We start from the raw sequence: 14149 nt of genomic DNA, 5'->3' as shown, positions 1-14149 counted from the left end.
AATTGGTGCACAAAATCACATAGACTACTAAGAAAATATTTGCTGATGCCTGGTTGCTGTAGGTAACTACAATTATAAAGCACAAATAAACTAGAAACTTAATGGTATGTTATAATTTAAGAATTTGGTAACTAACCTAGTGCATATAATGATGTTTAATTCTTTTTTATATAGGTTTGACATATTTTGTTCGTTGGTTTTTTTGCTTTTAATCATCCATTTTTTCAAAGCCATTTTTCATTTATTTTTTCCAGTTTTTTTTTACATGTTACAATTTAAAACTTTTACCCTACAGACCCTTATACTCTACCCTTATAGACCCTACAGACCCTTATACCCTACCCTTATAGACCCTACAAAAGTCAATTGGTGTGCAAAATCACAGCAGCTACTGAATTAAATTTTTTGCTGATGCCTGGTCGCTGACGGCAACTAAAATTAGGAAGTCATATTAATTAGAAACTTCATAAAACGTTACAATTTAAGACTTATGCTGCTAATCCACAGTTGATGATGTTGTTTGTAGTTTAACTTTTTTCTATAGAAGTTATACCTATTATTTATTGACTTTCTTGCAATCAAGCATCACTTTTTTACAGCCTTTATGGTATATTTCAAATTTTGTAAACAATTTGAGCACTGAAACTTTCACTCTGGGCTATAATTGTATTTATAATAATTCCTCATTAGCGAATGGATTAAGGTGTATTTGCATTTTGTCTTCATCTTTACAAATGCCATGTTTTGTACAGCTTTCTGCATTTGCAAATGACATTTATTACTGAAAGATTAATGGTCTATAGATAATAATATCATTACTGGAGAAAAACTCAACAGGTGCTATCAAAAACTTTTGTAAAATTTGCAAACCTTGATAATATGCATTGAGTTACTTAAAACATTTTAAATTTTTTTGACATAGATATACTTTTTAGAGTTGAGCACAATTTAATGCTACCTTTTGGCTCTAACAGTAACTGTGCTAAACTGTTTCCTTGGAAGGTTCTGCATTTTTTAGTTTTTGTCCTTATTTATGATTTGCAGCTTTTCAAAGATGACTCAACTAGAAGAGCTTAACCTTTCAGAAAACAACTTTTCTGCCGGTCTACCAGATATTTTTGCCAGTCTTGATAAGTTAAGAATGCTGATGCTTCAGGAAAGCAAACTAACATCTCTACCTGAAAGGTCAGTAGTATTTACAAACTGAAAATGCTCCCAGTTATCTTGTAATAACAGTAAACGGTTTTAATAACTGCGCAATTTATTATGCTTACTGACCTTCACTGGTTTGTTACAAACATGCTTCTGCTGCTAATATTTCAGTTTTTTTGATGGAATCTTCCTCTAAGCGCCGTTTTGTGAATTACTAAACTTCAGCTCCTTGAAATTGTATGAAAATGTTATTCACTCAGAATTATTACGAAAGATTCAGCATGATATTACAAGTGCTTGATAGAAACTTAACTGCAACTAAAAACTAAAGTCATTTGGTGTGCAAAATCACAGCAGCTACTGAATCAAACTTTTTGCTGATGCCTGGTCGCTGACGGCAACTACAATTAGGAAGTCCTATTAACTATAAACCTCATAAAACGTTACAATTTAAGACTTATGCTACTAATCCACAGTTGATGATGTTGTTTGTAGTTTAACTTTTTCTATAGAATTTATACCTATTATTTATTGATTTTCTTGCCATCAAACATCTATCTTACACAGTCCTTAAAGTATATTTTTAAATTTAACAAACAATTTGAGCAGTGCAGCATTCACTCTTGGCTATAATTGTAATCATAATAATTCCATATCAGTAACTGGATTTAGACGTATTTGCATTTTGTCTTCGTCTTTACTTCTGCAATGATCTATACCAAGTTTTCTACATTTGCAAAATTCATCAATTACTGAAGGACTAAAGGTTTATAATTAATATTATTATTGCTGTAAAAAGGATCAACTGGTACTAACTACCAATAAAAAAATTTGTAAAAATTGGAAACTTTGATGATATATCTTGAGATACTTGAAACGTTTTAAACCATTTTGATTTTACATACTTGTATATACTTTATGGAGTTGAGCCCAAATTACTGCCTCTTGTTGGCTCTAACAGTCATTATGCAAAACTGTTTCCTAGAAGGTTTCAAATTTCTTAGTTCGTGTCCTTATTTATAATTTATAGCTTCTCAAAGCTGACTCAACTAGAAGAACTTGACCTTTCAGAAAACGACTTTTCTGGTGGTCTACCAGATGTGCTTGCCAGTCTTGATAATTTAAATGACCTGGCACTTTATGGATGCAAGCTAACTTCTCTGCTAGAAAATTTAGTAACCACTACTGTCGGATAATGATCCAGTTTTTATTGTATCAACAGTAAAAGGTTTCAATGATTGTGCAATTTATTATGCTTACTGACCTTTACTGGTTTGTTACAAAACTATTTCTGCTGCTAAGCTTTCAAGGTTTTCTTTGATGGAATCTTTTGTAAGAGCTGTTGTGTAAATTACCAAACTTAAGCGTGTAGAACGTGTATTAAAGTATTACTCACTCAGCATTATTACAAAAAAGATTCATCTAAATATTACAAGTGCTTGATAGAAACTTAACTATAACTAACAACTAAAGTGAGTTGGTGTGCAAAATCAGAGAGGTTATTAAAAAAAAATCTCTTGCTGAAGCCTGGACACTGTTGACAACAGCAATTATGTAAAAAATTATATAAGAAACCTTTTTGTATGTTATAATGTAAGAGCTCTGTTAATTCTACATTTCCTTTATCTTTACTAACCCAGGGTAGATGATGTTGTTTGTGGCTAATGTTTTTCTAATTCTTTTTTATAAAATTAACATCTTTTATTTAGTAATTCTTTTGCTATCTATTATCTTTAAAAATATTTAATGGTATATTTTAAGTTTGGCGGAAAATTTAGGCAATACAACTTTCACTCTTTGCTAGATTTGTATTTATAGTAATTCTTCGGCAGAAATTGGATTCAGGGAGGTTTTCATTTTGTCTTTGTCTTAACCACTGCGATACAATTGGATTCAGGGAGGTTTTCATTTTGTCTTTTTCTTAACCACTGCGATATTTTATACAAAGATTTTTCCATATGCAACAGACATTAATTACTGAAAGACAATGGCCTATGTATAGTTAAAATTCTTATTGAGGGTAAAAGAGTCAACTGGTGCTAACTACTAATAAAAACATGTATAAAATTTACAAACCGTGATAATATTGCATTGAAATACTCATGAAGTTTTAAAGTTATTTTTACATACAGCTATATACTTGTTGAAATAGAACACAATTAATTGCAGGTTTTTGGTTCTAACAATAACCATCCAAAAATATCTTCAGGATTATATTTCTTAGTTTTTGTATTTATTTCTGATTTACAGCTTCTCAAATCTGACTCAGCTACAAACGCTTCACCTTTATAGAAATGACTTTTCCGGTGGTCTACCAGATGTGTTTGCAGGTCTTGATAATTTAAGTTATCTGATACTTAATGAATGCAAGCTAACTTCTCTACCTGAAAGGTGAGTCTTGTCTACAGATTAATAATACTTCTAGCTATTTTTGAATGAAGAGTGAGAGAGTTGCAATATTACTGCTTACTCAACTTCACTGCTTTCTTACAAACATGTTTCTATTAAAAATCTTTTGATATACTATTTGCTTGAAGTTTTTGTAATTGCTTTTTTTGTAAATTAACAAAACTCAGCTTTTAAAATGTGAATGAAAAAATATTTTAATCAGAATTATTACAAAAAAATTCAGCTGGATGTTCATTATATCGATATGTTCATTAAAAGTTCATTATATCTAACAATTAAAGTCAACTCATGTGCAAAGTCACTGCCGTTGCGAAAACAAACCTTTTTCTGATGCCTTGTAGTTGTCAGTCACGACATGTATAAAACACAAATCAACTAAAAACTTCATGGTATGTTATAATTTGCAATCTTTGTTACTAATCAAAAGAAGATGACTTTGTTTTTAGTTTAATTCTTTTATATTGAATTCACATATTTTATTAAGAGATTTTTTTCTATCAGTCATCTATTTTCAGAACCCTCATACCGGGTTACCAGGAGATTTTATTTTTGCAGGAGGTTAATCTCAATTCCAGGAGGGTCCTGCAAAATCCGGCAAAGTTGACTGCTCTGCTCATACTATAATTATAAATTTGTCAAAAAAATTTAAGCTCTGCAACTTTCCCTCTTGAATATTATTCTAATATGATTAATTCTTATCAGTAACTAGATTCAGGTGCATTTGCATTTTGTCTTCGTATTTATCAATCTAATGTTTTATACAAAGTTTTCTATTTTTGCAAAATATGTTTGTTACTGAAAGAATAAAGGTCTACAGCTAATATTGCTGTTACTGTGAAAAGCGTCAAGTGGTGCTAACTACCAATGAACCTTTCATGAAATTCACAAACGTCGATAATAAGCTTTTGAATACTTATAGCGTTTTACGTTTATCTTTGCATACGTATATAAAATTGTTGGAATAGAACACAATTCATTGGTACATTTTGGCTCCAACAATAACCATGCCAAAACTTTTCCTGGAGTGTTCCATATTTCTTAACTTTTGTTTTTAATTATGAATTACAGTTTCTCAAAACTGACTCACCTAGAAGAACTTGACCTTTCAAAAAACGACTTTTCTGCTGGTCTACCAAATGTGTTCGCTGGTCTTGTTAATTTAAGAAAGCTGACTATTCAGGAATGCAAGCTAATATCTCTACCTGAAAGGTGAGTAGTATCTACAAACTTGCATTGCTCCCAATTACCCTTGTATCTACAGTAAACGTTATTATTATTGTGGAAAGAGGCAACCGATGTTAGCTACCAAAAAACATTTTGTAAAACTTACAAACCTTGATATTATGTATTGAGATATTCATGAAATTTTAAACATGTATTTGCATACATGTATATACTTGTTGAAGCGGAGCACATTTTATAGCTACCTTTTGGGTCTCACACTCGCCATGCCAATTTGTATCTTGGAGTGTTCCATATTTCTTAGATTTTAACTTTTTTTATAATTTACAGCTTTTCAAAGCTGGCTCAACTAGAAGAGCTTGACCTTTCTGAAAATGACTTTTCTGGTAGTCTACCAGATGTGTTTGGTGGTCTTGGTAATTTAAGATGTCTGACACAGTAGTAACATTTACAGACTGATAATGCTTCGAGCTATCGTTATATCAACCATAAAAGAGATGTAGTGAGCGCTAATTATATTATGCTTACTGATGTTCACTGCTTTGTTACAAAACATGTTTTTGCTGCTAACTGTTTATGGTCTTAAATAATTTAATCTTTGTAAGCGCTGGTTTGTGATTTACCAGATTGCAGCCTCGAGAGAGCATATGAGAATATCTGTGACCTTTCATGTGAAAACCAACCAAAATGAGGGATTTTCAGTTTTTGAATTAGTAATACAGTCAGATGCAGAATTTTGTGGAGAATTTAAAGCACTTTGAATTTTTGAGTTAGCTTGAGTAGTTCATGAGATATTGCAAAGATATAGCAATTTTTTGGAAGGCACCTCAGCCAAAACTCTCAAAATCTGAAACGGAGAAAATCGCGAATAAAGACGTGACGCACAGAAATAGGTTGTTTACGTTAGGTTTTCCTTGGATACGGCCATTTGTATTTTGCTGACTGAGGTGAAACTTGGTCTCTAGGGTAAATAAGCATGCTGAAACAGCTGGTATACACCATTTTAAGGTCAGGACAAAAAAACACTGGTAAACCCTGCTCTCAAATCTTAAAAAATTTGGACATTTTTACGCATCCGTACTTTACACCAACAGTGGTATATCACCACTAACTGATAGGCTTCAGGATTTAACATCACATCTGAAATCTATACTGAGGTTTATTTTGCCAAAACATTGAGTGTAAAAAACACACGGGGTATCAGACCCAAGACCATGATTAAATTCCTACTCTCATCTGACTCAGAAAAAGGCTAAAATTCATGCTATGGTCACGTTTTATGTCTTTTACCATGATGCTTCAGGCAAACTAAACCCTCAGTGCCAAGACGGCAAAATTCTCGAATATTAGTATGCAAGTATTCTTGGTGGTCATAGTCTAAACCTTCAGGTTTTATCACATTCGGCAGTCCATTGATACCTTCGAGTCTTACATCATACATCATGGCAGGGGAGTCTAGATACGTCTGAACTTTTACTTTTCCTAAACCAAACAAAAACACTGCTGTGCATCAAAGTGACCCTGGTAGCATGGTTAGCAAACAGTACACACAACAATCTATGTTAATAACATGTCATCGTACTGGGGTAAGCTTGGCTGAATGAAAACTTGTAAAAGCTCTTAATTCCTTTAATTTAGAACTAAATTCTTAAATTCCTTTAAATTAAATTTCCTTTAATTCCTAATTAATATAGAAAAAATCTAAAGAATGAGCTAATGAGGTGATTGGCAACGGATTCTGACTCTGAGACACTTTTACGAGTAATAGACTTAGTGGCCTAGTGATCGTGTGACGAAGGGATTGATTGCTCATACCATAGGGTTAATGTGAGCAGACAAAAAATAAACACACAAATATTGACACGTTGAATAAGTCATGTAGCAACTGGCAATCAATTATGAGTGAAAACACACCTAACTCAGGCCAGTGAGTTCGACTGATCACTGAGTCATGTATTGTATGATGTAAATTTATGTGACTCAGGGAAGCATGCACTGGGCCAGCAACTAGTAGGCTACTACACCTATACTATTACTACCAAAAATAAACAGGGTAGACCAGAAAAAAATTCAATAAGACTCACCATGATATTTAAAGTTGCACCTTGACCTATTTCTGATCTTCTCCTTATGCTTGAAAGGTTTTGTGGTGTTCCCATCATCCACACAAGTAAAAATTCGGCCCATGTTAACCAAATCTAACTCTGTCTTGGAACATCCTTTATTGTAAGTCAGCTGAGTGAAAATCAGAGTTCTATCAAATTTTTTGATGCAGTCACACTTGCAACTGAATCTAATAGGTTCATTAGACACTATAAGATGAGTTGGTAAGCTGGCAGCAGGTGATTCTGAGTCAATAACCGGAGTACTATACGAGTGAATAACAGTTAATCCTTCGGTAGGTTCAACATCGTCTTCTTCATCGTCATTAAATTCAGGCATCCGAGCTTGCAGGTCATCAGTAACATAAAAACCTGGATCTCTAGACATTGTTTCTTCATATTCAGCCTCAATTTTATCGAGCAATGTGCCAAGTTTCTCAGATTCATCAGATTAAAAAAGTTTTCGAAGTTTTAGAATCTTCATGAGTCGCCATTTTGATGACGTCACGATCGCATTGCAACGAATAGGATCGAAAAAAATTTGGCATAAGGAACCAATGAAATCATTTTCTCACTTCAGAAATAAATTCCTCACACCCTGATTGGTCTACGGTAAAATAATAAACAAAGTAGCCATGTGCTCCCCAATAAACCTAATGCAAACTTCGAAGCTCCATTACTAGCAATAGTGAATGCCGACTTTTGGTCGATTTTCACGCGAGAGGTCACATATTTCAACCTGAAGAATCACAAGATAATTCGGCTTGATAGTAGACGTACTATATAGAAAATATAAATGCTACTAGCAACTAATAAAATTTGGCGCACAGAACCACAGCGGCTACTGAAAAAAATTCCTCGCAATTAGTATAGGCGATTACTCTGCAAAAATAAAAAATGTGGTAGTGGCATGGTTTGCTGGAACACAAAAAGGAATTTCTAACGAACTTGTTTTATGCAGGAAAGAACTTCAATTTTTCCTTCAAACTATAGTTTTTATTTGAAAATGTTTACTAATATTACGTTGTCTTGCCAACAAAGTAATAACTTTTCCTAAAACACTTCCGAGTAACTAAGTGACGATGTAATAGTTGAGTCATTATCCTTGAATGAAATAATGACAGTTTGTGATGAAGAATGTCTGCATTTTTACTGAGGAATAACCGTCACTTGATTTTATACAGTTTTATTAGAGTGTTGAAAAGAAATGTAAAATAGCTAGATGAATTTAGATTTTGTGTTCAACCAAAAACTTAAACAATAAATTGTAAAATGCAAACAAATATAAGATCTTAATCATTACCATTATCTATTCATTATTTTTTAATAGACTAGTTTTACCGACTTTGTGACTTTAAGTTTAGAGAGACAGTGTTTGTTTAAAGTTTTCATGTATTTTCTCCTGAAATACCTTGCAAAGGTAAACCAAAAAGTCAATGTTAGGGTAGAGGACAGTTAATTGCTACTTTTTGCTCCATCGATCGCCATGCCAAAATCTTTCTTAGAGTCTTCCATATGTTTTAGTTTTTGTATTTATTTCTGATTTACAGCTTCTCAAATCTGACTCAGCTACAAACGCTTCGCCTTTATAGAAATGACTTTGTCGGTGGTCTACCAGATGTATTTGCGGGTCTTGGTAATTTAAGTTATCTGATACTTAATGAATGCAAGCTAACTTCTCTACCTGAAAGGTGAGTCTTGTCTACAGATTAATAATACTTCTAGATATTTTTGAATGAAGAGTGAGAGAGTTGCAATATTACTGCTTATTCAGCTTCACTGCTTTCTTACAAACATGTTTCTATTAAAAATCTTTTGATATACTATTTGCTTGAAGCTTTTGTAATTGCTTTTTTTGTAAGTTAACAAAACTCAGCTTTTAAAATGTGAATGAAAAAATATTTTAATCAGAATTATTACAAAAAAATTCAGCTGGATGTTCATTATATCGATATGTTCATTAAAAGTTCATTATATCTAATAATTAAAGTCAACTCATGTACAAAGTCACTGCCGTTGCGAAAACAAACCTTTTGCTGATGCCTTGTAGTTGTCAGTCACGACATGTATAAAAAACAAATCAACTAAAAACTTCATGGTATGTTATAGTTTGCAATCTTTGTTACTAATCAAGAGGAGATGACTTTGTTTTTAGTTTAATTCTTTTATATTGAATTCACATATTTTATTAAGAGATTTTTTTCTATCGGTCATCTATTTTTAGAACTCTCATACCGGGTTATCAGGAGATTTTATTTTTGCAGGAGGTTAATCTCAATTCCGGGAGGGTCCTGCAAAATCCGGCAAAGTTGACTGCTCTGCTCATACTATAATTATAAATTTGTCAAAAAAATTTAAGCTCTGCAACTTTCCCTCTTGAATATTATTCTAATATGATTAATTCTTATCAGTAACTAGATTCAGGTGCATTTGCATTTTGTCTTCGTATTTACCAATCTAATGTTATATACAAAGTTTTCTATTTTTGCAAAATATGTTTGTTACTGAAAGAATAAAGGTCTACAGCTAATATTGCTGTTACTGTGAAAAGCATCAATTAGCGCTAACTACCAATGAACCTTTCATGAAATTCACAAACGCCGATAATAAGCTTTGGAATACTTACAACGTTTTACGTTTATCTTTGCATACGTATATAAAATTGTTGGAATAGAACACAATTCATTGGTACATTTTGGCTCCAACAATAACCATGCCAAAACTTTTTCTGGAGTGTTCCATATTTCTTAACTTTTGTTTTTAATTATGAATTACAGTTTCTCAAAACTGACTCACCTAGAAGAACTTGACCTTTCAAAAAACGACTTTTCTGCTGGTCTACCAAATGTGTTCGCTGGTCTTGTTAATTTAAGAAATCTGACTTTTCAGGAATGCAAGCTAATATCTCTACCTGAAAGGTGAGTAGTATCTACAAACTCACATTGCTCCCAATTACCCTTGTATCTACAGTAGACGTTATAATTATTGTGGAAAGAGGCAACCGATGCTAGCTACCAAAAAACATTTTGTAAAACTTACAAACCTTGATATTATGTATTGAGATATTCATGAAATTTTGAACATGTATTTGCATACATGTATATACTTGTTGAAGCGGAGCACATTTTATAGCTACTTTTTGGGTCTCACCCTCGCCATGCCAATTTGTATCTTGGAGTGTTCCATATTTCTTAGATTTTAACTTTTTTATAATTTACAGCTTTTCAAAGCTGGCTCAACTAGAAGAGCTTGACCTTTCTGAAAATGACTTTTCTGGTAGTCTACCAGATGTGTTTGGTGGTCTTGGTAATTTAAGATGTCTGACACTTGATAGATGCAAGCTAACTTCTCTACCAAAAAGGTGAGTAACATTTACAGACTGATAATGCTTCGAGCTATCGTTATATCAACCATAAAAGCGGTGTAGTGAGCGCTAATTATATTATGCTTACTGATGTTCACTGCTTTGTTACAAAACATGTTTTTGCTGCTAACTGTTTATGGTCTTAAATAATTTAACTTTTGTAAGCGCTGGTTTGTGATTTACCAGATTGCAGCCTCGAGAGAGCATATGAGAATATATTTCAACCTGAAGAATCACAAGATAATTCGGCTTGATAGTAGAAGTACTATATAGAAAATTTAAATGCTACTAGCAACTAATAAAATTTGGCGCACAGAACCACAGCGGCTACTGAAAAAAATTCCTCGCAATTAGTATAGGCGATTACTCTGCAAAAATAAAAAATGTGGTAGTGGCATGGTTTGCTGGAACACAAAAAGGAATTTCTAACAAACTTGTTTTATGCAGGAAAGAACTTCAATTTTTCCTTCAAACTATAGTTCTTATTTGAAAATGTTTACTGATATTACATTGTCTTGCCAACAAAGTAATAAATTTTCCTAAAACACTTCCGAGTACCTAAGTGACGATGTAATAGTTGAGTCATTATCCTTGAATGAAATGACAGTTTGTGATGAAGAAAGTCTGCATTTTTACTGAGGAATAACCGTCACTTGATTTTATACAGTTTTATTAGAGTGTTGAAAAGAAATGTAAAATAGCTAGATGAATTTAGACTTTGGGTTAAACCAAAAACTTGAACTATAAATTGTAAAATACAGATGGTTATAAGATCTCACTTATTACCATTATCTATTCATTATTTCTTAGTAGACTAGTTTTACCAACTTTGTGACTTTAAGTTTAGAGAGACAGTGTTTGTTTAAAGTTTTCATGTATTTTCTCTTGAAATACCTTGAAACGGTAAACCAAAAAGTCAATGTTAGGGTAGAGGACAGTTTATTGCTATTTTTTGCTCCATCGATCGCCATGCCAAAATCTTTCTTAGAGTCTTCCATGTGTTTTAGTTTTTTTCCATATTTATGATTTGCAGTTTCTCAAAGCTGGTTCACCTAGAAAACCTTGACCTTTCTGGAAAGGACTTTTCTGGTGGTCTACAAGATGTGTTTGCGGGTCTTGATAGTTTAAGATATCTGACACTTGATGGATGCAAGCTAACCTCTCTACCTGAAAGGTTAGTGACGTCTGCAGACTGAAAATGCTTCCAGCTGTTCTTGTATAAACAATAAGAAAGTAGTAATGGGTGTTCATTGTGTTATGCTTACTCCTCACTTTTAGAGCTTTCTTACAAACATTTTTCTGCTGCTAACATTTCAAAGTCTTATTTGGCGGAATCTATTTTGAATGCTTTCTCATGTATTACCAAACTTCAGCTTGTGAAAAGTGTGTGAAAAAATATTTCCCTAAAACTATCACAAAAAATTAAGCTTGATATTACAAGCGCTTGATAGAAAGCTAATTATAACTAGTAACTAAAGTCAAATCGTGTGCAAAGTCACAGCAGTTATAAAAATTCTTTTTGCTGATGCCTTTCCTTTTTTGGTAATGGCAATTATAAAGGATAAATAAATTAGAAACTCCATGGTATTTTATAATTCGAGACTTCTGTTGCCAATCAAGGGTAAATGATGTTGTTTTTAGTTTAATTCTTTCATATAAAATTTACATATTTTGTTCATAGATTTTTTTTCTATCACTCATCTATTTTCCAAAACTCTAACGGGTCTAATTTTGAATTTTTCAAAAACTCTAGGCTCTGCATCTGTACTTTTGAATAGTATTTTAATGGGATTCATTTTATCAGTAACTGGATTCATGCATTTCGTTTTAGGCTTTACTAATGCGATGTTTTATACAAAGTTTTCTACATTTACAGAAGAGATTTATTACTGAAAAAGTAAAGATCTACAGTTTATAGTATTATCACCTATAAAAAAAGTCAACTCGAGCCAATAAACTTTTTGAAAAAAATAGAAATTTTGATTTTATATATTGAGATACCTGTGACATTTTAAATTTGTCTTTGAAAACAGCTATTTACTTGTTGAAGTAGAGCACAATTTATTACTACTTTTTTGGTCCAACAGTCACTATGTCAAAATTTTCCTTATATATTTTTTTATCTTTATATTATATGTATAATATATATCTTTATATTTTCGTTCTATATTTTTTAGTTTTCATCTTAGTTTATAATTTATAGTTTATCAAAGTTGACTCAGCTAGAAAAGCTGGACCTTTCTGAAAATGACTTTTCTGGTGGTCTACCAGATGTGTTTGCTGGTCTTGGTAGTTTAAGATATCTGACACTTGATGGATGCAAGCTAACCTCTCTACCAGAAAGGTGAGTAATCTCTACAGACTGATAATGCTTCGCTGTTCTTGTATCAACAGTAAAAGGTTTTTGTTACTGCGCAATCTACTGCGTATACTGACTTTTAATGCTTTGTTACAAACATGTTTTTGCTGCTAACTTTTCATGGTGTTATTTAATACAATTTCTTTAAGCGCGGTTTGAGGAATTACCAAAATCCTGCATAGAGAAAGTGTATAAAATTATACTTCGATCAGTATAATCCTAAAGTAATCCGGCTTGATAGCAGAAGTACTATATAGACAAGTTAAATGTTACCAACAAATAAAATTATTTGGCATACAAAACCACAGCGGCTACTGAAAAAATTTCATCAGCCACTATTAAAAATTACACTGCAAAAATGAAAAAATGGTGGTGGCATGGTTGGCCGGAACACAAAAAAGGATTTCTAACAAACTTGTTTTATGCAACAAAAAACTTTAATTTTTCTATCAAACTAAAGTTTTTATTTGACCAATGTTTATTGATATTACATTGTCATGCTAACTTTTTCCAAAACACTTCCGAGTACCTAAGCTACGATGTAATAGTTGAGTTGTCATCCCTGAATGAAACAGCAGATTGTGATAAAGAAATTCTGCATTTTCACTAAGGAATGACAGTCACTTGATTTTATACAGTTACACCGAAGTGTTTGAAAGATATGTAAAATAGCTAGATGAATTCTGATTTTGTGCTAAATATAAAAATATAAACAATAAATGGTAAAATACAAACATGTATAAGATCTTAATTGTTAGCATCATCTACCCATTACTTCTTACTAGTTTAACTAACTGTGTGACCTTAAGTTTAGAGTGAAAGTGTTTGTTTAAAGTTTTTATACACTTGGTATTTTGTATTCAATATTTGGAAGAAGTAAGCTGTAAGTCAAAGCTAGAGTTAAGTTAGAAGTCAGTTTATTGCTAATTATTGCTTCAACAATCGATATGCAAAACTGCTTCCTTGAAAGTTCAATATTTCTTAGTTTTTGTCCTTATTTATGATTTACAGCTTCTCAAATCTGACTCAACTAGAAGAGCTTGACCTTACTGGAAAGGATTTTTCTGGTGGTCTACAAGATGTGTTTGCCGGTCTTAGTAATTTAAGATATCTGACACTTCATGGATGCGAGCTAACCTCCCTACCAGAAAGGTGAGTAATGTCTACAGGCTGATTATGCTTTCAGCTATCATTATATTAATTATTTATTATGCTTACTGACTTTTGCCTCTTTGTTGCAAATATGTTTCTACAACTAATTTTTGAAGGTTTTATTTGTTAAAATCTTTTGTTATTGCAGTTTTGCGAATTAGCAAACTGCAGCTTGTAGACAGTATATGAAAATATCTTTTATTCAGAATTACCAAAAAACAGTTCAGCTCAACTTTACAAGAATCATCGTGCTTGATAAAAAAGTTGACCATAACTAGCAACTAAAGTCAGTTGGTGTGCGAAATTAAAGCAATTACTGAAACAAAGTTTTTGCTAAAGCCTGGTCATTGTCGGCAACCACAGTTATAAAAACAAATACTTTGGAAACTTTAGGGTATGTTACAATGTAAGATCTCTGTTACTAATCCA

The 14149-nt window shown here is 32.3% G+C and overlaps 2 protein-coding genes across 2 annotated transcripts in view; both read left to right on the top strand.

Moving 5' to 3' along the window:
* LOC137398225 (uncharacterized) overlaps positions 1 to 5185 on the top strand; it is a 44673-nt gene extending 39488 nt beyond the window's left edge. Inside the window, exons 24-27 of the mRNA XM_068084331.1 lie at positions 1045 to 1185; positions 3403 to 3543; positions 4630 to 4770; positions 5074 to 5185. Of these exons, the coding sequence (XP_067940432.1) occupies positions 1045 to 1185; positions 3403 to 3543; positions 4630 to 4770; positions 5074 to 5185 (535 nt within the window). The remainder of the gene's footprint in view (positions 1 to 1044; positions 1186 to 3402; positions 3544 to 4629; positions 4771 to 5073) is intronic.
* A 2557-nt stretch (positions 5186 to 7742) lies between these two features.
* LOC137398224 (uncharacterized) overlaps positions 7743 to 14149 on the top strand; it is a 20476-nt gene continuing 14069 nt past the window's right edge. Inside the window, exons 1-7 of the mRNA XM_068084330.1 lie at positions 7743 to 7747; positions 8396 to 8536; positions 9623 to 9763; positions 10066 to 10206; positions 11243 to 11383; positions 12413 to 12553; positions 13580 to 13720. Coding sequence (XP_067940431.1) covers positions 7743 to 7747; positions 8396 to 8536; positions 9623 to 9763; positions 10066 to 10206; positions 11243 to 11383; positions 12413 to 12553; positions 13580 to 13720 — 851 coding nt within the window. The remainder of the gene's footprint in view (positions 7748 to 8395; positions 8537 to 9622; positions 9764 to 10065; positions 10207 to 11242; positions 11384 to 12412; positions 12554 to 13579; positions 13721 to 14149) is intronic.

Source organism: Watersipora subatra, chromosome 6 (assembly GCF_963576615.1).
Source record: "Watersipora subatra chromosome 6, tzWatSuba1.1, whole genome shotgun sequence".
NCBI lineage: Eukaryota > Metazoa > Bryozoa > Gymnolaemata > Cheilostomatida > Watersiporidae > Watersipora > Watersipora subatra.
The sequence above is the reverse complement of the archived record's forward strand: the minus strand, read 5'-3'. Positions and strand labels throughout refer to the sequence as shown.